The following is a 24,284-nucleotide window of genomic DNA, read 5'->3' as shown; positions in this document are numbered from 1 at the left end:
AAGCTGGGCCCCGGGGAGGGCTGAGGCGGCCCGTGGAGACCCCAGAGCCCGCGTTCACGCTCCACCTCCACCCGGCCCCGCCGACATCACTGGGCCAACAAGTGCTTCGAAAACGAAAAGAGTTCCCGGCGTGCGCAGTCCCCTCCGGTCATCAGGAGGTTTTCGCGGAATTTATTTGTGGGTGGAACAGGAATAAAGGGCTGCACCCCCGCCTCCTCCAGCCTCCGGGTGGGCGAGAACATGCGACGCCTCATGCGCTCAGAGCTGCGCGGGCCCAACGCCAGCGGGACCTGCAGCCCGAGGCCCGGCCACGCGCAGCGGCGCCGCCGAGGCCTCAGGAGGGGGCGGCGCAGGGCGCGGGCGCGGGGGCCTGGCCTTGCGCGGCGGCGCGCGCGGGGCTGCGGGAGCGCGGCGCGCAGGCGGCGGCGGCGACGCCGGAGGCGGTTGCTGCGCCGGTACTCGGTGGCTGCCTGAGGCGCAGGCGCCGTGGACTCCGCCCGCCCCGGGCCTCGGCTGGCTGTGCGCTCGTCATGGCGACCGAGCAGAGGCCCTACCATCTGGTGGTGTTCGGCGCGTCTGGCTTCACCGGCCAGTTCGTGAGCGAGGAGGTGGCCCGGGAGCAGGTGGACCCGGCGCGCAGCTCCCGCCTGGCCTGGGCCGTGGCGGGCCGTTGCCGGGAGAAGCTGCAGCGAGTGCTGGAGAGGGCTGCCTTGAAGCTGGGTAAAGGGGCGCGCAGGGCCGGGCGGGTGGGCTCGCCTGTCTCCTCCGGGGCTGCGCCCTGGGGCTCCCCGAGCCCGGCTCAGGACGGGAGCAGGACAGCGATGCTTCGCAGAGGGTGGGGCTTGCTTCCACTCCCTCAATTAAAAGACATTTAAAAAAAATTTCTTTCCCCTCTTTTGAATTTCTCCTTTATTTTGGGGAGTCCCCGGATAGCGAATAGTCAAGACATTGAGCGAAATAGTCAAGACATTTAGTTTGTCTTTTCTGTGCTGTCCCATGGTGGACCAGGGGTACCTGGTGGGGCTGGAGGTTTGCTGATATTCGACAGAAAATAGGTAAGAGAGGTGTATAAAGTAGATCCATAGAAAAGGAGCGCGTTGGTTGCTGCAAGATGGTGCTCGCCCCTTCGCCTTGTGTTTTGGAGGTGGGAGGGAAAGCCTGAGTTTTACTGATAAGGTTGTGGTGGCTTTTATCTTTTTTCACTCTTTTGCTTGTAAGAATTGCCCAGCAGGCTTACTTTGTATCTCACCCCCACCAAGTTTGGATTTCTGGTTGGGGTGTTGACTTATGCTTTCGGCATTCGTTCAGCATATTTTTGTGGAGTGGGCTTTTCTATGCCAGGTCCTGTTCTAAGTGCTGGGGATACAAATGTGGGGGAGAAACACACACACACACACACACACACACACACACACACACACGATACAGATGTGGGGGAGAAACACACAGGATACAGATGTGAGGGAGACACACAGGATACAGATCTGGGGGAGACACGCACACACAGGATACAGATGTGGGGGAGACACACACACAGGATACAGATGTGGCACACACACACACACACACACACACACACACACCCTACCCTCGTGGTGGAGGGAGACGTCTAATTGAGGACTCAGGAGCCTTTAAATTTGGCTATGAATTTTCCACCCTAGTCTCCCCTCATACAGACAAATAGCACCTGTTAGAGTTCTGGGTATTCTGCAGTCCTCTGTTGAATCTTCATCTCACTTCCTTATAATTCCACACAGAGCCCTGCTTATGGTGGGAGTATAGAATCTATTTTGTTTGTGGTTGTGTGTAGAAGATACCATGTAGGCTGGACTCTCCTACAGCTCTTCCTGCTGCCTGCCCCCAAAATACAGAATCTTTTTTTTTGTGTGTGAGGAAGATCGGCCCTGAGCTAACATCTGCCAATCCTCCTCTTTTTGCTGGGGAAGACTGGCCCTGGGCTAACATCCGTGCCCATCTTCCTCCACTTTATATGGGACGTCGCCACAGCATGGCCGGAGAAGCTGTGCACCAGTGCATGCCCGGGAGATTCAGGTCGCCAGCAGCGGAGTGCGCACACTTAACCGCTACCCCGCGAGGCCGGCCCCCAAAATACAGAATCTTGACCAGAAAGCTTTTTGGTCTTTCTTTCCTTTTCCAAAAGAAATAATTTCACTATTAAAATGTATTCTTCCATTTCGTTTTCCTGCTCAACAAGACTGTGCAGGTACAGCCCGGTTTTTGTAACGCCCTACCATTTGTAACACCCAGATCAGGTTATTCTGAGGAATACGCCTTGAGCCATCAAAACCAGCATTATTCTGTTGATTCACTTAATTCCAGATATTTCCTTATGAAGAGCTCGACTGTGGTTTTCACCTCAGTCCTGTTTTGTGACCATTATGTTGGTGTTAACTCCCTTCTAACCTCATAATTTTATCCTATGTAATTGTTTAATAGTTGATGAGAAATTATTTTTATAGTATAATTCTTGGCAGAGAGGAAGTCAGGATAATCATCTACTCAGTATTTAAACAATTGTAAAATTGTCATTTTACACAAGGTTATCATTTACAGCTTGCTTGTGATAGATTTTTTTTTAAAGGTTAGTAATGTGTTTTAGTAACCCTTAATATTAACCCTATTTCCCTCATAGCCTTTTCCTTTTTTAATTACATGGTTAAAAACAGTTTTATCTTTTGTTCGAGTGGGCGAGTTAGCCTTCAGTATATTTAGTGCCATCACTGATTATTACTGAAAAAAGATCTGAAAGATCTAATACTGTATCAGGATTTGCTTAAAAGTGTTTATTTCTTATTTTAGGAAGACCGACGCTACCATCTGAAGTTGGAACAATAATTTGTGATATCACTAATCCAGCCTCACTTGATGAAATGGCTAAACAGGCAACAGTTGTCCTCAACTGTGTAGGACCAGTGAGTAATCAGCCCTTCTTTGTATCAGAACAAGCAATCTATTCATTTCTAGCAGAATCTGGTATTTTATATTCCAGAGGGACATAAGGGCAGGGGACACAAGAGTTGGTTCAGGGCCTTAACCCCACTTGAGGATTTTCACTTCTTGTGTTCACTTCTTGGACATGGATATGACCAAGGTCCCTAGAGAGAGAGAGTGACAGGCACACTGTGATGCCATACTCAAGGAGGGTGCGCTAGTTTATTGGTTACAGCTATAATTGCCAAGCTTTTTTTTTTTCACTGTATGCCCCTTAAGTAAAAAATATTTGAGCATGTACCCCAAATGTGCTTTTTTTATTTATAAATTGTATTTACGTGTGAATATGTATGTTAAAAACATGTACAAAAATAGAGATTAAAAAAGGATTTGTTCATTTATTCGATAAATATTTATCGAATGTTTGTTATGTGTAAACTACATTAGTCTGGGTACCTGGGACATGATGGTGAATGAAACAGAAAATCCCTCGGGGAGCTTACAGTCGAGTAGGGGAGACAGAAAAGTAAGGTTATGATAGTGGGTAGTGGTAAGTGCTTTGAAGAAGAATAAAAGCAGGGTAAGGAGATAAAGAGATTGGCACATTAATCTCTCTTGGGTGGATGGTCAGGGAAGGTCTGTGAGGAATTGACATTTGTGTAGAGACCTGCGTGAAGTGAGGGAGTAAACCACGTGAGTATTTGAGGAAAAGGGTCTTCCAGGGAGGAGCAAATACAAGGGTCCCGAGAGGAGCAAGTGCTTGACAAGATGGAGGAATGAGAGAGAGGCCACTGGGGCCGGGCCGTGAGCAGGGCAGACAGGTGGGAAGTTAGATTGGCAAGGTACCTAGGAGCTAGGTCAAGGTCAGGGTCTGGATTTTCTTCTAAATATGAGAGTCATTGAATGGTTGGGAGCGAGGGCGTGATCTGATTTACAGTGTTGAAATTCTTCCACTTCTGAGAGGAAAAATAGATGCTAGGGGACCAACAGAGGAATGATCCGAGCAAGGCGAGCCCAGCGTGGGAGTGGTGGAGGAGGTGGGAAGTGGCGGGGTCAGAGCATCTTTGGAGAGGAGAACCGCCACTTGTGCTATTGTACTGGACGTGAAAGAGATGCTTTTGGCCTGTGTAACAGGGTGGGTGTGGGTGACATTTACTGACCTGAGGAAGCCGTCACAATGGGCAAAACTTGAAAACAAAGCATCTAGAAAATCGTCGATAATTTTTTAAAATGAAAGCAGAAACGTTTTCTGATTATCAAGTAAAAATGTATTTAAATTGTTCCTTATTTAGATTTTATCTCATTCTTTTTTTTTTTAAATTTATTTATTTATTTTCCCCCCAAAGCCCCAGTAGATAGTTGTATGTCATAGCTGCACATCCTTCTAGTTGCTGTATGTGGGACGCGGCCTCAGCATGGCTGGAGAAGTGGTGTGTCAGTGCGCGCCTGGGATCTGAACCCCGGGCCGCCAGCAGCGGAGCGCGCGCACTTAACCGCTAAGCCACGGGGCCCGGCCCTTATCTCATTCTTAACTAGCTTAGATTCTCTGGTTCCTTGCTTGAATCACTCTCTCGTATGCATCCTCAGCCAACTCCCTTGCCCTTCCCTCCTCAGTACTTGGGATAAACCCCAACCTTGGTCACTCCAGCTCCCTGCTTACTCTTCACCTGAACGTGAGTAATTCAGCGTGGCTGGAGAGAAATGCAGCCCCACGCTGACTGGTCCCACTTTAAATCTGTGGTCACAACCCTCCTGTGGGCCTCAGCACCTCCAGCAAGTCTGCTCCGCTTCCCTAGGCTGTGCTCTCTCCTGCTCTCTGAAGCAGCAGTTTTACAACTTCTTTTTCCTCATACTTTTAGCCTTCCGTCTTTTTTTGTCGTTCTTATCTGGTGATTTTATTTCTTTTCTCTTTTGCTTGACTGTGAAAATAGAAGCTGTCAGAAGAGAATTTCTTCACGTTCACGCCACCACGCTCTACCTGCCTACCTACCTGTCTTAGCCTGACTCTGTCTTACCTCTCATTATAAGGAAGAACTGCCCTGCTCCTGCTGGGCGCAGTATTCAAGGACTTTATGTTCAGTTACACCCGTTGTTGTTATCATCCGATTTTCTCTCTTTACTGGATTATTTCTATCAACATACAAATTTGTGATTATTATTATAAGATCTCCCGTCTTAAAAAAAACTTCCCTTAATTCCACATACTCTTTCAACCACTTCATTTTTTTGTGCCCCTTTTTAGCAGAACTCCTGGAAAGAGTTCTCTTTACTTACCATCTCCACTTCCTCACCTCCTACTCTAGCTTAAACTACTCCTGTCGGCTTTTATCCTACTTCAGTGAAACTACCCTGCCGTGTTCCCATCCTGTTCAAATCCAGTCATCGACTCCCAGTCCTCATCTTAATAAAGCTCTCAGCATTTGTTCCAGTTGATCACTTCTTCCTTTCTTCACTTGGCTTCTGGGTTCTTACCCTCTCCTGGTGTTCCTCTTCTCTACCGGCTTTGTCTCAGTCTCTTCTGTTGGATCTTTTCATCCTCCTATAAATGTGGGAGGCCTCAGAGCTCAAGCCTTAGAAACTCTTCTCTGTTTACAGTCTCTGGGCTAGTTTATTGTTATCATTAATTATTATTATTGTGGTAAAGTACACATAACGTAAAATTTGCCATTTTAGGCATTTTTAAGTGTATACTTTACTGGCATTAAATACATTCACAATGTTGTGTAACCATCATCATCTTATTTCCAGGACTTTTTCATCATGCCAAACAGAAACTAACTGGGCCAGTTTTTTTTATTTTTTTCTTTTTGGTGAGGAAGACTGGCCCTGAGCTAACATCCATTGTCAATCTTCCTCTTTTTGCTTGAGGAAGATTAGCCCTGAGCTAACATCTGTCCAGTCTTCCTCTATTTTGTATGTGGGACGCCTCCACAGCATGGCTTCATGAGCAGTGTGTAGGTCCATGCCCGGGATTCGAACCAGTGAACTCCAGGCTGCCAAAGCGGAGCATGCAAACTTGAACTTAACCACTACGCCACCAGGCTGGCCCCAAGGGCTAGTATTTTTTAAGCAGTGTGAAAACTAATTTAGTGGGTTGAGACTCAGCATTAAAAAGAAAAAACCAGATAGACCAGAATAGAAAATAGGGTAAATTACACGTAATATGTGTAAGTACTGTTTGTGAAATTTTGTTTCAGTTAGACATATTCGTGTGTGGAGCTGCTATGCAAAATGAATTTCTTAGCATGGGTTGTGGTCAAAAAAGGTTTGAAAGCCATGGTTTTTTTTTTGTGAGGAAGATCAGCCCTGTGCTAACATCTGGCAATCCTCCTCTTTTTTGTTGAGGAAACTGGCCCTGGGCTAACCTCCGTGCCCATCTTCCTCCACTTTATATGGGATGCTGCCACAGCATGGCTTGCCAAGCGGTGTGTCGGTGCGTGCCCGGGATCCGAACCAGCGAGCCCCGGGCCGCCGCAGTGGAGCGCGCACACTTAACTGCTTGCGCCACTGGGCCGGCCTCTAAAGCCGTGGTTTTAAATACCATCTGTATGCTGGTGATTTCTACGTTAATTTATTTCCATTGAGGACCTCACCCTTAAACTCCAGACTGGTAGATCTAGCTACCTTCTTTTGCTATTTCCACTTGGATGGTTCATAGGCATCTCAGTCTCTAGGTTTTTGCCCCCAAAACCTGCTCCACCCTAAGCTCTACTTGGATTGTCATTTTTCACTTTGTCATTCAGGTAACAGAACTTATACTTCCAGGAGTGGAAGTGTCAACTTTGTCACTCTGGGGTTATAACTTGTTTCTTTGCAGGTATTTTTTTACCTACTTGTCTATTCTGTGAGGGTTTATTTAGTTAAACCAGATAGTATCTGTAAAATTACTCAGGTGTGTGTAAACAAGCATTAGGTGGAAATGTACTGAAAATGACTGAATCAATGAGGGTGGCCCCCTCTGTGTTGTGGAACTCTCCCACACTGCCCTCGGGATGCTTTTTGTATCCTGCAACACACGACCACTTGACATGGCCCAGGGAACATGCTATAGTCAATCCATATATTAACTATTAATGAAACTTCATTTTTTTCTTTGTGTTCCTGTGAAAATTAGCATGGATAAAAGTGTTAATGTTTACTTCCACACTCAGGATTGTTTTATGTACTCCCTGAGGTAAGAACACCAACTTGGAAAACCATTGTGTTAGAACATGGAACATTGAGAGCAAGATTGCAGTTTTGACCTATAAGCTAATTGGCTTCACTGGGGAGAAATGTCTCCTCTGAGGTCAGGGATTGCTACTCTGATTCTGTCTGTTAATCCCTGAGGTCAGGGATTGCTGCTCTGATTCTGTCATAAAAGCTCAAGGGTACTAAATAGAGAAAAATTAAAAACATAGTAATATAGGGATGTTAGTGCAGAAGTCTCAACCTCAGATTAACCAAAGGAGAAGTGGGCCTGGTGTGACAGAATACAACATAAGGAATGGGGGACTGTGGCAAATAAAAAAATGCATAGTCTTTCCAGAAGGAGCTGTTATTATTTTAAAAAGCTCCTTAATGCTTTACTGCAGCTTTCCAATGCTTATAGATAAACGGAATAGCTGAAAAGGTGTAGCTCACTAGCTGAGGCATGAGAAGTTAACCTGAGGTACGAGGCTGAGCCTGGAGGAGTTGGGAGTTAGCCAGGGAGTCATGGGATGGGGGGAGGATGTTCCAGGTAGTAGTAGCAAAAACACATGGGTGTGAAGAAACAGCATGTTTGGGAGATCATAGAGTGTGTAGAACTGCTGGAACACGGGGATTAAGGGATGGTGGTGTGACATGATTCTTGAGGACTTTTTGTGACATGCTAAGAAGTTTGGGCTTTATACTATACGTACTATATGATATAGGCACTGGAGAGCTAGTGAAGGATTTTAAGAGATACGTGTATACGTATATATATGACGGAAGCAAAGGGGACAGATTTTTCTTTTAGAATAATAATTTGGTATTTCTTTGGAGATAGGGCTAGATTGGCTGCAGTGAAACCAGTTACTGTTTGTAATAAATTAGATGAGAGGTGACAAGGGTGTGAACTAAGATTTGTACATGGAGAGGGGAGGGGACTGATTTGAGATATTTTTAGGGAACTAATTTGATAAAACTTGGTGACTTCCAGGATAGATAAGAGTCAAAAAGAACTTCCAGGTTTCTCATCTGAGAATTGTGTGGAGAGTGATGCCATTAATAACAAAAAAGAGTGAATCTAACATTTACCGAGTGCTGTGTGTCTGGCGCTATGCTGAACTTTTCGTTTTATCTTATTGCGTCCTCACTACAACCCAATGAAGTAGGTGCTGTTATTCTCCATTTTTTTGATGAAGAAATTGAAGTTTAGAGAGGTAAAGTAACTTGCCCGGGGTCACACAGCTAGTGAGTGCAGAGCCTGGACTTAAATCAGGCCTAACTATAAAAGCCCATGCTCTAGACACGCGTGCTGTTCAGCCACTTCCACAGTTTTGTCGCAGAGTCATCCCTAGTTGCAGTAAATCGTAGCAGGTATGAGGAGGGGGACCCAAGCAGTCTGAGCTAGAGCCTGCACTTTTGAGCATTATGCTCTGCTGTCTTCTGTGCTAGGAAGTGGAGAGGAGAAACTGGTTTTGAGACAAAGATGATGAATTTGATTTTGAACATGTTGAAACTGGGGTGTCTGCTAGATATTCTTCAATTAAGATGGGAAATACAATATAGTGGAATTATTTTTTTTTTAAGTAATTGAGGAAATCAGGGTGAAGAGAAAATAGAAGAGGGAAAATGAAATCCAAGTGAAATTAGTTTTATGCATGAATCATGCCTCATATCCTGTGCTCTTGCTGGTTCTGAACTTTCTTTTTTTTTTTTAATTTTTTGTTTATTGCAGTAACATTGGTTTATGACATTGTAAAAATTTCAGGTGTACATCATTATACTTCTATTTCTGCATAGATTACATCATGTTCACCACCAAAATACTAATTACAACCCATCACCACACTCATGTGCCTAATCATCCCTTTCACCCTCCTTCCTCCCCTCTTCCCCTCTGGTAACCACCAATCCAATCTCTGTCCCTATGTGTTTGTTTATTGTTGTTATTATCTACTACTTAATGAAGGAAATCATACGGTATTTGATCCTCTCCCTCTGACTTATTTCACTTTGCATTATACCCTCAATGTCCATCCATGTTGTCACAAATGGCTGGATTTCATCGTTTGTTATGGCTGAGTAGTATTCCATTGTGTATATATACCACAGCTTCTTTATCGATTCGTCCCTTGATGGGCACTTAGGTTGCTTCCAAGTCTTGGCTATTGTGAATAACGCTGCAATGAACACAGGGGTGCATGTACCTTTACGAATTGGTGTTTTCAAGTTCTTTGGATAAATACCCAGCAGTGGAATAGCTGGATCATATGGTAGTTCTATCCTTGATTTTTTGAGGAATCTCCATACTGTTTTCCATAGGGGCTGCACCAGTTTGCACTCCCACCAGCAGTGTATGAGAATTCCCTTCTCTCCACGTCCTCTCCAACACATGTTGTTTCCTGTCTTGTTAATTACAGCCATTCTGACGGGCGTGAGGTGATATCTCATTGTAGTTTTGATTTGCATTTCCCTGATAGTTAGTGATTTTGAACATCTTTTCATGTGTCTGTTGGCCATCTGTATATCTTCTTTGGAGAAATGTCTGTTCAGGTCTTTTGCCTATTTTTTAATTGGGTTGGTAGTTTTTTTGTTGTTGAGATGCATGAGTTCTTTATATATTTTGGAGATTAAGCCCTTATCAGATGTATGGTTTGCAAATATCTTCTCCCAATTGTTAGGTTGTCTTTTCGTTTTATTGATGGTTTCCTTTGCTGTGCAGAAGCTTTTTAGTTTGATGTAGTCCCATTTGTTTATTTTTTCTATTGTTTCTCTTGCCCGGTCAGACATGGTGTTTGAAAAGATGTTGCTAAGACCGATGTCGAAGAGCGTACTGCCTATGTTTTCTTCTAGAAGTTTCACAGTTTCAGGTATTACATTCAAATCTTTAATCCATTTGGAGTTAATTTTTGTGTATGGTGTAAGGTAAGGGTCTACTTTCATTTTTTTGCATGTGGCTATCCAGTTTTCCCAACACCATTTGTTGAAGAGACTTTCTTTTCTCCATTGTATGTTCTTGGTTCCTTTGTCAAAGATTAGCTGTCCATAGATGTGTGGTTCTGAACTTTCTAACAGAAATAGAAAACTTATCAGTGAGCAGCTCTGGAGATAGATGTTGGAAGTCATCAGCATTCGTGTTGTAGTTGAAGTTAGGAGAGCAGATGAGATTTTCCAGGGAGAGTCTCCACCTCTAATGTACCTAAGAATCACTGGTAAGGCATATTTAACATGCACATTACTGGAGTCTACCCCAGAAAACCTGATTCAGGAGGGATTTGGGGTGGGACTGTGTAACCAGTGTGTTTAACAAGTGACCCAGGTGATTCTAACGCAGGTGGACTACTGGCCAACTTGAGAAACTTTGGGGTAGAATAACCAAGAGAAAGACCAAGGAAGTCTCTAAATGAGTTTCAAAGGGGATGTGTGTAAGTCTTAAGGATTACCCAGGATGATCCATTGGGTGCAGAAAGAAAAAGAGCTTTGACTTCTGTTTATTTTAATCTCAACTTGATTTCTATTTTGTGTATGTTTAAAGTGTATGTTATATTAGTGTAGTAGTCCATGTAAGCGATTTGTAAATAAATTCATATAGCTCGTAGATAATGAATCAGGGCATGAACTTGGATCTTGCTGCCTTGATTTGTTCCATTATACTGCACTGCCTCAGAAGTTAAGTGCTTCAGTAATTTTATGTGGTTGGTTAATGGCAAAGGAGGAACCAGAATTTAAATACACTTTTTTCAGTCCTGTGCTTCCAATGTCATTTGCTCTTCTTGAGAAGGGGAGGGGGCTGTGGAGTTAGATAAAGAAGACAGCCTACCTGACCTACTTGAAAAGGTCAATCCTTGCATTGCCCTGTCTTTTCTTTCAAGTGTCCCTTTACCTGTTTCTTGAAGGCTAGAAGGAAAAGACGATCTCCTTCGTCCATCTCATGCTGCTAGGAATGAGAAAAGCAGAGGAGTTTGTGCTATTCTTTACACGACCCTCACAAAGGGAAAAATTTGTCGCGCTTCCTTTGAATTAGGACTGATCCTGATGTATTAGCTATTGTACATTAAATTTTATATTTTAATTCCTTGAGTTTGAGCAACAAATTTGGGAGATCAAAAATCATACAGGCTCAGAATATTTACTCTGTCCTGTGTTAAACTTATCCCCTCCACACCTTCTCTTCTTTCTGTTTTTCTTTATTTTGGCTAATAGACCTGTTAGCTGTTGTTCCCCATGTCCAGCTAATCAGGAAGTCCAATCATTTCTGCCTGTTTAGTATATCTCATCCTTAGTTTATCCTTCCCCCTTCCTTAGTTTTGTCCTTCATTGTTTCTTACCTGCCACGAGTTTTGTCTTCCAGAACTGCAGGTGGCGTGATGTATCTGTACTATAAATCTTATACCACTGTCATGTTTAAAATCCTCCAGGAGAGCCTAGTAATCCAGAAAAGATAAAGTTCAATCTCAATAGCATGTCACTAGTGGTCCTTCCTGAGCTGGCCCAGGTGTTTGTTTCCAGACTCATTTCTTACGGCTCCCCTCTCAACTACCCTGTGCTTCAGGTATCCTGAACAGCCCCCTTTCTTACACCTTTATATATGCTTTTTCCTTTATCTGGATTTTTCTTTTTCCTTGAAAATCCTTACTGTTCTTCAGAGTTTAACTCAAATGTATCACTGTTTCTATAAAACTTCCCATTTTTGTCCTCAGTTAGAGGTAAGCACACACTCTGTAATTCTATCATGCCTTTACACTGTGAGAGGTGTTATATTGTAATTACGTTATTGTCTCAATTTATCTTTAGGCAACTTTATTAATACTTGATTTCTTAAAAACCAAGACTGTACCTCCAAAACTTAATGGTATTTCATTCATTTAGGCTTGCTAAGTAAGTGTAAACTGTTGGCTTTCTTTATTCCCGCAGTATCGATTTTATGGAGAACCTGTAGTAAAAGCATGTATTGAAAATGGAACTAGCTGTATTGACGTCTGTGGAGAACCTCAGGTATGTGAAGTGAAAAAGAAGAGAATTAACAACACAACTGTCTGTTAAATTTTTATCAGTATTACTAAATATGTAAATATTTAGTGCAATTTTGCAGACATATTTTAGAAGCTGATCACTCCTTCCTGCTGTTTAGAGATGGTATTCCATTGATGGCTTGAGGGAGAGCACAATGGTAAGGTCTTAGCTTCAGTTTTCTTGAATTTTTTTCTTCCTTATAACCCCATTTATTTCAAGTCCTCTGTATGTAGGATGTGCTGATTTTTATAGCTACTGCATGCTGTAAACGGAATTAATTAAAATAGTGTGCTATGAGTAATTCTCGGAATCTCATTTTTGTAACTTTTCATTATGAATTCCCCTTTTAAAATCAGGCACTTTTACAGCAGTACTGAAAAATGATTATAAAATCCCCTCAACCTAAAAATTTTAAATGTTCACATTTATTGAATGCTTACCACATGCCCAACAGTGTGCTAAGGAAGCATTTTATGTAACTTTTTCAACATTCCTATAAAGTAGGTATCATCCTCCTATTTTATAGATGAGGAAATTGAAGCTTAGGAATGTTAAGTAACTTGCTCAGAGTCACGCAACTACTACGTAGAAAAACTGAGACTTGAACTGAGGTTTGCCTGACTGTAGGAAGTGGTGTGTTAATATGCACTAAGCTATACTACCTCCTTTAAAACTGGTAACCTCATATGTCCGTCTTGTCTCTGCTGATTACCATCATCGTGTGCCAATATAGTATGTACTTAGAGTTTATCAATTGGTAATATATGTTGGAAAATACTGGGGAAGTGTAAATTACCAGAATTGATTCAAGAAGCGGTAGGAAACATGAATGAAACAAAAACCAATTCCTGTGTTATTTAAAGTATTCCGGAGCAAAGAAGATGGTGAAAAACTTGTAAGTTATCTTATAAACTACTGTAAAAGTGATATCAAAACCTAATAAAGATCTAGACTGTATAAAGAGCTCTTATAAGCCAATAATACAAATTCCAATAACCCAATTAAAAAATGGGCAAAGGGATGAGAAGAGACAAATCTGTGCAGAAGAATTCCAAATAATTCATGTAGCTACTCTGCGCTCAAGGAGGGGAGACATAACTCACCACTCCTTATGTGTGGGCTGCACATAGTCACTTCCTTCCAAAGAGTACAGTGTGGAAAGGAGGGGAAATCAATGATAACCTTACGGTGGAGAAACCTGATAACCACTGCGTCAGCCAGGTATTCAAGGTCAACATCAACAGTGATGTTGGTGGTATGTATTCTTGATATGATGTCATGAAATGGCACTTTACCCCTGTGGTCTTCCTCCCAAAAACCTATAATCCCAGTCTAGTCATGAGAAAAACACGAGATAAATTCCATCAGAGGGGCATTCTACGAAATACCTCACCAGTACTTCTCAAAACTAACAACATCATCAAAAACAGGGCAAGTCTGAGAAACTGTCGCAGCCCAGAGGAGCCTAAGGAGACATAACAACTAAATATAATGTGGTCTCCTGGGTGAGATCTTGGAACAGAAAAAGGACATTAGGTAAAAACCAAGAAAATCTGAGTAAAGTATGGCCTCTCGTTAATGATAATGTATCAATATTGGTTCATTCATTTTAACTAATGTTAATGTAAAAGTTGTAATATAATAGGGGAAACTGGCTGAGCGGTACTTGGGAACTCTTTGCTACTCAATTTTTCTATAACTCTAAGGCTATTCGGAAAAAAAAAGTAATTTTTAAAAATAGGCAAAGGATTTGAATAGACGTTCTTCCCCTCTCATATCCCTTCCTTTCCTACCATTTTCTTCCTATTTATATATGTGCACAGATATACGTCTGTAATGTTGTTCATCTGGGTAATGTGATTTGGGGTAACATTTTTTGCTTTGCTTATATTTTTCTATATTAATATTTCATAATAAGTATTACTTTTGCATTTAAAAGTCATTCTGAAAAATTAATAGTGTTAAGTCAGATCAGCATATCTGCCGCACCACCTGGCACATAGTAGATATACAGTCAATGTTTGCTAAATCAGTTAAAAACATTTTAACAGTTAATATTTTGCTACAGAGCCATATTGGTTAGTATTTTCAAAGTTTAATTACTTTGTCTTTAAATGTAAATCCTTTAATATTGGTCTAGATGTTTCTGTATAGCACTGATTCAGATCTTTTGTCCTGAATTTTTTAGTTTCTGGAACTAATGTATTGGAAGTATCATGAGAAAGCTGCAGAAAAAGGAGTTTATATCATTGGAAGCTGTGGCTTTGACTCCATTCCAGCAGATCTGGGAATAATATATACCAGAAATAAAATGAATGGTAATTATTGATCAATAAGCAATAATTGAATTTAACAATAGAAAGGCTTCATGTTTATAATTGTGATGAAATAAGATCTGGTTGGGAAAAGAAACCTAACTATAAATGGCTAATGTTAAAACGTGCTTTGTTTTTAATATACCTATACTTGTTATAAAATGCTATTGACACTAGCATTTTTGAGACTAGCATGTTTTTTGAGAGGTAGATAATACTAGAAGTGTTCTAAAGTGAGGAATTGTCCATTTTCTTAATTCAGTTATGGTTACAACTGTAAAATTTCTGGAAGAAAATTTTTGGCAGCCATTATAAATTCAAATTTGCTTTGTTTAGGAATTAACACATTTTAAAGTATAATTTATATAGATATTATAATTAAAGATTTTAATTTTTTAACCAACACAGCTAGAAAGTATTGAACAAAATTTTTGACATCTTTTTTACCCCATTTATAAAATGTCTGAGACAATAATTTAAGAATGGAAAAAGTCATCAATATTATGGTGAAATAATGGAAGTTACTAATGTCATACATGTTTAAAAAGTGTCCATTTAGAAAATGGCCTGAGATAACTCCAGTGCTGTGTAAACTGTTCTAGAGCTTAAAAAGATGGAAAGTGTTCCATTTTATATTAAAAAGTTAACTCTGAAACCAAAGCCCAACAAAGATAGGACACACACAAAAAGAAAAGCTACAAATTAGTAATAAAAAGAAAGTGCTAAGTACAATTTTAATAAATACCCAATGGCATTTTTTTTTTTTTTTTGTGAGGAAGATCAGCCCTGAGCTAACATCCGTGCCAATCCTCCTCTTTTTGCTGAGGAAGACCGGCCCTGAGCTAACATCTATTGCCAATCCTCCTCTTTTTTTTTTTCCCCTTTTCTCCCCAAAGCCCCAGTAGATAGTTGTATGTCACAGTTGCACGTCCCTCTAGTTGCTGTATGTGGGACGCCGCCGGAGAAGCGGTGCGTCGGTGCGCGCCCGGGGATCTGAACCCCAGACCACCAGTAGCGGAGCACACGCACTTAACCGCTAAGCCACGGGGCCGGCCCCCACAATGGCATTTTAAAAGAATAATATATCAAGACCAAGATTTATTAGGAAATTATATAATCTTCACATCAGAATATCAAAGGTGAAAAGCTATATTGCCCATCTCAATAAATGATTTGAAAATTCATGCCATTTACTGATTTTAAATTTTTAGAAATTGAGGATTAGAATACTTTCTTAATGTAATAAATGTCAGAAAGCAATGGCCAGCATCATACTTTATGATGAAACACTGAAACCATTCCCAATAAAGAGAAGACCAGGAATAGAACATCTTGAAAATACTTAGTCTTCCAACCCATGGACTTGGTATGTCTCTGTTTATTAAAAAATTCTTTTAAGTCTGTAAAGTTTAGATATTTTCTTCATAATACCCCTACATATTTCTTTTTGAGATTGTTCCTAAATATTTAATAGTTTTTGTTACTTTGGATAGGTTGTTTTTTTTCTTTTTAAGGGAGAAATATTACTTTAAGGTTTGTTTAAAAACTTTTTTTTCAGATACTGAAACCTAGGAGTCTGCATTTTAACAAGTACCCTTGCTGATTTTTGATGCAAATGGTCCACATCTTATTATATACTGTTTTAGGTGTTCTGTGTTCTTTCTGTGGATAAGGTTAGATCATAGAGCCATGTATCCAGGCCACGTTCTCTTAACAACCCTTAGAATCATCTCCAGTGTGTTATACTTTAATGATGTATTCTTGGTTTTTGTCAGTGGTCAGACATTTTTGTGGCTACAGTTCTCTTCTCCTGTAACATCCTTGTTGATGACGTGGTTATTCGTTATCTTAGTGTCAGCTTTCTAAGGTCCCATGTTTTGATTTTCTCTTGGAATTAAAACTAGGAACACTCTCTTAAAAAGTTGATATATTTCATTTTATCAGATTTTGAGAATTAGCCAGCCCATTATGTTTTTCTTTTGTCTTACTGCTCTTGAGCAACTCAAAGATTAAATACTTAACCATTATTCTTACATATTAGACCTCATGGTAATTATAAGTGATTTCTCCCCACTTTCTGGCTTTGGTTTTCTATTTTTACTTTATTATATTTTTATTTTGTTTTAAAAGCCTTATTTTAAGTATTTAAGCCATTGCAAAGGCCATTTTGATAGGTTTTATGTACATTCATTGTTAAGTCACTACTAATAAGTCTTAGTGAAAGCTGTCATATTGGAAAAGAGAATAATTCCCATAGATGTAATTTTGAGAACTGTGTTCTGATGGCCTTCCGGAATAAGCAAGCTAAATTGTTGCCTTGTTGGAAGAGATTTTTAGCGTTGTTAGTTTGAATATTAGAAAAGATTTTGCCGGTACTAGCAGTTACAATTTATGCTAAACTGCTCCTTCTTTCGGGCAGTTTCCCTGGTCTCAGCTGCTTTATAAGTCTGGTTACAATAATATAATGAAACTGTTATCAGTACAGATTTTCTGACTGTATCAGCTGTAGGCTTAGTAAAAGCAGTCCCTAAATGAATAAAAATAGTTTATTCTTACTTGTCTTGGCTAAATAGATTCTATTTGATTTTACTTTTACCATTTTCCTACTCTTTTAGGTACTTTGACTGCTGTGGAAAGTTTCCTGACTATACATTCAGGACCTGAGGTTAGTTTCTCTGTTTGTCAAGCATTTTCTAAGTTAATATTAAAAACACTTTGGAAATGATAGATGGCTCTTAAAAATGATTTAGATTAATTAAATTTTATATGTATTTGTAATTTTTAGTGTATGAAAGTCAGTATGTTTAATTTTAAAAAGTAAAGATACTAGATTGCTGAGAATTACTTTGACTTAAAATAGAATTTCTTTTTAAAACAACTGCATAATTCATTATATAAGAATGAATTACCATGATCCCAACACTCAAGTATCTATCATTGTTGTTCAATAAATGTTGTCAGCCAAGAAAATTATCACATAAATGTGAGTCAGTGCATTTTGATTATGTGCCTAACTTGAAATTAGGTGGTGTTGTGGCCATATAAGAAATGTATGATGGAAATGTAATCTTATGGAATTTATAGTCTATTTGGGAACATAAGATATTTGCATTTCTGGGAAAGAACCATGTTTTATGATAGTACTTTTATTTGCCAATAGTGTCTGACCCAATTCTGTGTCTATACTTGAGGCTTCATAAGTATTTGTTCTCTGTAAAAAGTATTCATTCAACAAATAGTGTGTAGTAGTGAAAGTATATATAGTAGTGCAAGATAGTGTGACATATAAATGAATAAGATGCAAATCCTGCCCTTAAAAATATAATCATTTAGCTTGGCAGGAGATAGAAAGTGTTTATTAAAGAGATCAAAGGAAAAACTGTAGGATTCTGAGAATGGAGAATGGAGGCCAGAGATCAAGAACTTTTTGGAGAAGCTGGGATATGGACTGAATTTTAAAGGTTGGTGCTGTGGAGATGGGGATAAGGGAGAGGAAATAGTATAGTAAAGGTGGAACTGTGGGGTGGTGTGGAGCATATTTAAGTAAGAGGAATGGTTCTGTTCATGTGGATTGTGGGTTCAGATTAATAAACACAAAGAACTATATAAAACATGCTAAAATTTGTGGTTACAGAGAATATCCACTAGAGTATCAGAATAAAGGGAAGCGATAGTGGGCCTGAATAATTTGGGATGCCTCATAGAGGCCTTACTAAGTTTAGCCTTGACAAGTGGATAGCATTTGGAAGGTCAGAGGTGGCAACGTGAGCAAAGGCTCAGAAACAAGAATGAAAGACATGCTTGGAATCCTGGTTAGCGTTTCTAACTCTGAGTTAGAAACCCAACTCAACGTGATTTAAACCAACAAAACAAAAAGGATTTTATTGATTCATATAACCAAATGTCTGCAAAGAAGAGTACGGCTGCATCTAGGTGCTCAAATGGTATTATCAGAGCTGTTCTTTTTATTCTCTTGCCTTTTTCTGCCTCTTTCTTTTCTTGGACGTTCCTCTGTGTAGGCTCTTGACATGGCAGGGAAGGTGCTGGCAGCCCCAGCTATACATTGTCCTTAAGGTTCATGATTTCCCAGGAACAGCTACCACAATTTATATGTCAAATGATAGGGAAGATTAGTCAGGTATTGGCTCATTTGGCCATTCTTTTTTTTTTTTTTTGCAAGGAGGACTAGCCCTGAGCTAACATCCGATGCCAGTCCTCCCCTTTTTTCTTGAGGAAGACTGGCCCTGGGCTAACATCCGTGCCCGTCTTCCTCCACTTTTATATGGGACGCCGCCACAGCATGGCTTAGCAAGCGGTGTGTCGCTGCGCGCCCGGGATCCAAACCTGCAAACCCTGGGCCGCCGCAGTGGAGCGCACGCACTTAACCGCTGCGCCACCGGGCCGGCCCCTCATTTGGCCATTCTTGAGCCTACCAATGTACCTGCAGTAATGGAGTAATCAGATTACCGAGGCCTGAGTCGTGAGCCTCTGGAGGGCAGATTATAGGGTCAAACCCATCTGAACAACATGGAACAAGTTCCAAATAGGAAAAACGGTTTTATAAACAGAAAATGGGGTAGAGGGTTGCAGGGAATTAGTGCAGGCCTGACAAAAGACAGATGTCCACTACAGGGAGACAGTGAGAAAATTGGTAGAGCTAGAAAAGACGTTCTTTTGAAAGAGCAGCAGGAGACACAATTGGAAAGACCAGATAGATCTAATGACGGTCTCTTCCCTTTACTAGAAGCAATAAAACAGCTACTGAGTGGATGGTTATTATAGAGTCAAGTCAAGAATCTTTCCTAGAGTGGTTAAGAGTACAGATGTTGAAACTAGATTGCCTGGGCTTGAGTTCTGGCTTTGCCACTTTTCAGTGATGTGACCTTGGCCAAGTTTACTTATCCTCTGTGTGCCTCATTTCCTTCATTCATAGGAGATAATAATAGTATCTACTTCATATGGTTGCTATGTGGATTAAATTAGTCAGTGAATATAAATCAGAACAGTGGTTGGCAATTAGTAATTGCTCAGTAGATGTTATTAAATGTTATTGTGTTGACTGAGGCAAAATCCACTGCAATTTACATAGCAGATACTTATTTGGGCAATTAGAATTGCAATTTGGGAGATACAGATTCTGGTAGAAACCCAAAATGTGCTCTGAGTAAGACAAAGGAGGCAAGGGTTTATAAAGGCAAAAAGAGATCAGTTACAGAGGTTGTTTTGCAAGATTTGTGATTGGTGCTGGCAACAGCTGTTACTCCTTGGCTCTATGTGATTGGTTGCTAAGGCCATTTCTAAGGCAAAAAGTTCTTATCTATGAGAGTAGGCATGCTTCTTGCAAGAAGGTCAGGGTGACAGCAGTGAAGCACCGTTCCGTTCCCTCTGGGTGGAGACGTGCATAAGCCCCACTTGCGTAACGGCCTCCCAGCTTCATTTTAGAAACCTCGCATATGTTACTTCATTTTGTTATTACTGTCCGCAGTTGTTATAAGGTCTTAAAGTTGGGGCTTAACTCAGAACAAGGAAGTTGAAGCATCCACAGTGATGCAGCTTCCTCTCCTATTCCCCTTAAAGCAAAATATAGAGCCTTAATTTCACAAAGATGGGAGAAGTCCCTTAATTCTGTATATCCCTTGGCACTAGATTGTTCTCCTGCCACTCCTTATCCTATTTTCTCCTTAAACTTTTTTATTTTACATAAAAAATTGAATCATTGACTATATGCTGGGCCATAAAGCAAGACTCAAAGAATTTCAGAGGATTGAAATCATTTACTCTAGAACAGTGCCATAGATCTTCCCAGTGATGAAAATGTTTATATGCTCTATAGTGGCTTCCCTACTGGATAGTGTAGCTCTAGAGCAGGGGTCAGCTCTAGAGCTAAGCTAAGAATGATGTTTTCATTTTTAAAGGGCTATAATAAAAAACAAGATATTCAGCAGAGACTATGTATGGCCTGCAAAGCCTGAAATATTTAGTTTGACCCTTTACAGAAGTAGAATGCCAACCACTGTTCTAGAGTATGTTTAAAAAAATTTTTTTTTAATTTGTTTTCCCCCCAAAGCCCCAGTAGATAGTTGTACGTCATAGCTGCACATCCTTCTAGTTGCTCTGTGTGGGACGCGGCCTCAGCATGGCCGGAGAAGCACTGCGTCGGTGCGCACCCGGGATCCGAACCCAGGCCGCCAGTAGCAGAGCACGCGCACTTAACCGCTAAGCCACGGGGCCGGCCCTAGATTATGTTTTAGACTATAATGCAATTATACTAGAAATCAATGAAGAGATAACAAGAAAATCTCTGTATATTTGGGTATTAAGAAATATATTCCAAATTTATGTCATCAACCCAGACCTCTTTCCCAAACTCTGGACTTAAGATATCCAGTTGCCTAATTGACATCTCCACTTGAATATTTGATAGACATCTCAAACTGTATTTGTCCATAACTGCCTCCTGCTTTTCCTTCCCGAATGTTCTCTAACCACAGCTTATTTTATCAATTTCAGTTGATAGTGATGTGTCCTTCCAAATGTTCAGGCCAAACAGTGGGGTCATTGCTGTCTTCTCTCTCTGAAACCTGTATCCAGTCTCTCAGGAAATCCTATTGATTCTGCCTTCAAAATATATCAGAATCTGACCACTTTTCACCACTTGTCTTGCTGCTACTCTACTCTTGCCGCCACCTATTCCCCTACAGTCTGTGCTCAACACAACAGCCAGGATGATCCTTTTCAGACGTAACTCAGATCATGTCCCTCCTTAGCTCAGAATTCTTCAGTGGCTTCCTGTTGCATTCAGAATGGAAGCCACAGTCCTTACAGCAGCGTGCAAGGTTATGAATGATCTGGCCCCAGTTACCTCTCCAGCCTCCTTCCCCACCCTTTGCCCCTTGTTCATTCTTCAGTTACACTGACCTCTGTGCTACTCCTGAACACACCAGCACACTTCTGCCTTAGGGCTTTTGTACTGGCTATATCCTTTGCCTGAAAATAGTTCTCAAAGATATTTGCATGACTAACTCCCTCACCTCCTTCAAGTCGTTTCTCAAGTATCACTTTCCTGATGAAGCCTACCCTGACCACCCTATTCAGAATTGTAAACTAATTCCTTTGCCTAGCACTCCCAGTTCATCTTACCTACTCTCCTTTTTCTTTTTTCCTAGTAGTTCTCACCTTCTAAATTCTGTATGTTTTTTATTGACTTTATCACCCTCTCTGGAATGTAAGTACCACAAAAAGATGGATCTTTCTCTGTTTAATTCACCGAGCACCTAGAACAGTGCTACTGACATAATAGCAGCTCAGTAAGTGTTTGTTGAATGAATTGAGTGAACAAGGTTAACTTTACCATGATACCAAAACCTTACAATGACAATTCAAAATGGAAAAATACAGTCCAGTTTCATAGAAACATAGATATAAAAATCCTAAACAAAATATTAGCAAGTTAAAAGCAGGAGTATATAAAAAAGAATACCTTTTGACCAAGTTGGTTTTAGAGAAGGAATGCAAGGTTTAACATTGTGTAATTGCTGTAATTCACTTCATTAACAGGTTAAAGGAGGAAAATCATATCTCAGTAAATAGAGAAAAAACTTAAAAAAAATTTTTTATTGGTGTCATAATAGTTTATAACATTGTGAAAGAGAAAAACTTTTGATAAAAGGTAGTATCCATTCACTGTTAAAACTTATAGCAAACTAGGAGAGGAAAGGAAGATTATCTTTTTTAAAAAAAGCTATAACAAATATGATAGCCAGTGTTTAACATGGAAAACTTTTGCTCTGAGCTCAGGAATAAGACTTGGGTGCCCACTATCATTACTTCAAGATCCTAGCCAGAGCAGTAAGTCAGGAAAAAAGAAAGAAACTATATAGATTAGAAAAGAAGAAACAAAACTATTTTTGCAGATAATATAATGTGACTGTAGAAAATTCAAAAGAATCTACAGGCAATATTATTAGAATTAATAAAAGAGTTTCATAAATTGCCGGAGAAATTCTTTTTCTTACCTAGTTGAATTGGCTAGACCCTCCAGCACAATGGTGAACAGAAGTGGCAAGAGCTGACATCCTTGCCTTGTTCCTGATCTTAGAAATATTTCAGACTTTTAACATTAAGTATGATATTAGCTGAGGGTTTTCATAGATACTCTTAATCTTCTATTCCTAGTTTGAGTGTTTTTAATGTAACAAATATTATGTTGTATTAAATACTTTTACTGTATCTATTGAGGTGATCATGGTTTTTGTTTTTTATTCTATTCTGTTCTTACAGTATATTACATGAGATTGATTTTCATATGTTGAACCAACCTTGCATTCCTGGGATAAATCCCACTTAGTCATAGTATATCCCTTTTTATGTATTGCTGGGTTTAGTTTGCTAGTATTTTGTTGATGATTGTTTTTGCATCTATATTTATAAGGAATATTGGTCTATAGTTTTCTGGTGATGTCTTTGTCTGGTTTTGGTATCAGGTTAATTAATACTGGCCATTTTGGGAAGAGTTTGTAAAGAATTGGTGTTAATTCTTTAAACATTTGGTAGAATTCATCAGTGAAGTCACCTGGGCCTGGGTTTTTCATTGTGGGAAGTTTTTTGATTACTAATTCAACCTCTTTACTTATAGGTTTATTAGGATTTTCTATTTCCTCTTAAGTCAGTTTTGGTAGTTTGTATCTGCCTTAGTTTCCTAGGACTGCTTGTAACAAAGTACTACAAACTGGGTTGCTTAAACAACAGAAGTTTATTGTTCTCACAGTTCTGGAGGCTAGAAGTCCCACATTAAGATGTCAGCAGGGTTGGTTCCTTCTGAGAGCTGTGAGGGAGAATAAGTTCCATGCTTCTCTCCAGCTTCTGATGGTTTGCTGGCAATCTTTGATGTTCCTTAGCTTGTAAATGCATCAGTCCAATCTCTGCCTTCGTCTTTGCGTGGTGTACTCCCTGTGTACATGTCCATGTCCAAATTTCTTTTTATAAGGACAACAGTCGTTTTGGATTAGGGGCCCACCTACTCTAGTATGACTTCATCTTAACTAATTACATCTACAACAACCCTATTTCCGAATAAGTTCACGTTCTGAGGTACTGGGGGTTAGGCCTTGAACATATAAATTTTGGGGGGACACAGTTCAATCCATAACAGTATCTTTCTAGGAATTTGTCCATTTCATCTAGGTTATCTAACTTATTGGCATACCATTGATAGTATTCCCTTATACTCCTTTGTATTTCTGTAAAGTTGGTATTAATGTCCCTTCTTTCATTCCTGATTTTAGTAATTTGAGGTTTTTTTTCCTGTCTCTCTCTATTGCTTTTTGGTCAGTCTAGCTAAAGGCTTGTCAATTTGCTTGATTTCCTCAAAGAACCAATTTTTGGTTTCATTGATTTTCTCTATTTTTTTCTATTCTCTGTCCATTTATTTCCACTCTAGTCTTTATTGTTGCTGGATACAAAATTAATGTGATGGCCGGCCCCGTGGCTTAGCAGTTAAGTGCGCGCGCTCCGCTGCTGGTGGCCCGGGTTCGGATCCCAGGCGCGCACCGATGCACCCCTTCTCTGGCCATGGTGGGGCCGCATCCCACATACAGCAACTAGAAGGGTGTGCAGCTATGACATACAGCTATCTACTGGGGCTTTGGGGGAAAAAATAAATAAATAAATAAAATTATTAAAAAAAATTTAATGTGAAAGTCAGTTGCATTTCTGTATACCAGCTACAGTTATAAAGTGATTTTTTTAAAAAAAAGAGACCATTTATAATGGCACAAAAAAATCAAGTACCTACAAATAAGTAATAGAAAATGTGCAAGATTTCTGTAAAGGAAA

At 40.1% G+C, this 24,284-nt stretch overlaps 1 protein-coding gene across 1 annotated transcript in view; it reads left to right on the top strand.

The window, feature by feature from the left end:
- Positions 1-478: 478 nt before the first annotated feature.
- The window catches only part of SCCPDH (saccharopine dehydrogenase (putative)), a 41,987-nt gene continuing 18,181 nt past the window's right edge, over positions 479-24,284 (top strand). Inside the window, exons 1-5 of the mRNA XM_004439570.3 lie at positions 479-720; positions 2,821-2,933; positions 12,037-12,117; positions 14,324-14,453; positions 17,066-17,115. Of these exons, the coding sequence (XP_004439627.1) occupies positions 531-720; positions 2,821-2,933; positions 12,037-12,117; positions 14,324-14,453; positions 17,066-17,115 (564 nt within the window). The 5' untranslated portion in view covers positions 479-530. The remainder of the gene's footprint in view (positions 721-2,820; positions 2,934-12,036; positions 12,118-14,323; positions 14,454-17,065; positions 17,116-24,284) is intronic.

This window comes from Ceratotherium simum, chromosome 36, assembly GCF_057802395.1.
Source record: "Ceratotherium simum simum isolate JZ-2026a chromosome 36, ASM5780239v1, whole genome shotgun sequence".
NCBI classification, from domain to species: domain Eukaryota; kingdom Metazoa; phylum Chordata; class Mammalia; order Perissodactyla; family Rhinocerotidae; genus Ceratotherium; species Ceratotherium simum.
The sequence above is the reverse complement of the archived record's forward strand: the minus strand, read 5'-3'. Positions and strand labels throughout refer to the sequence as shown.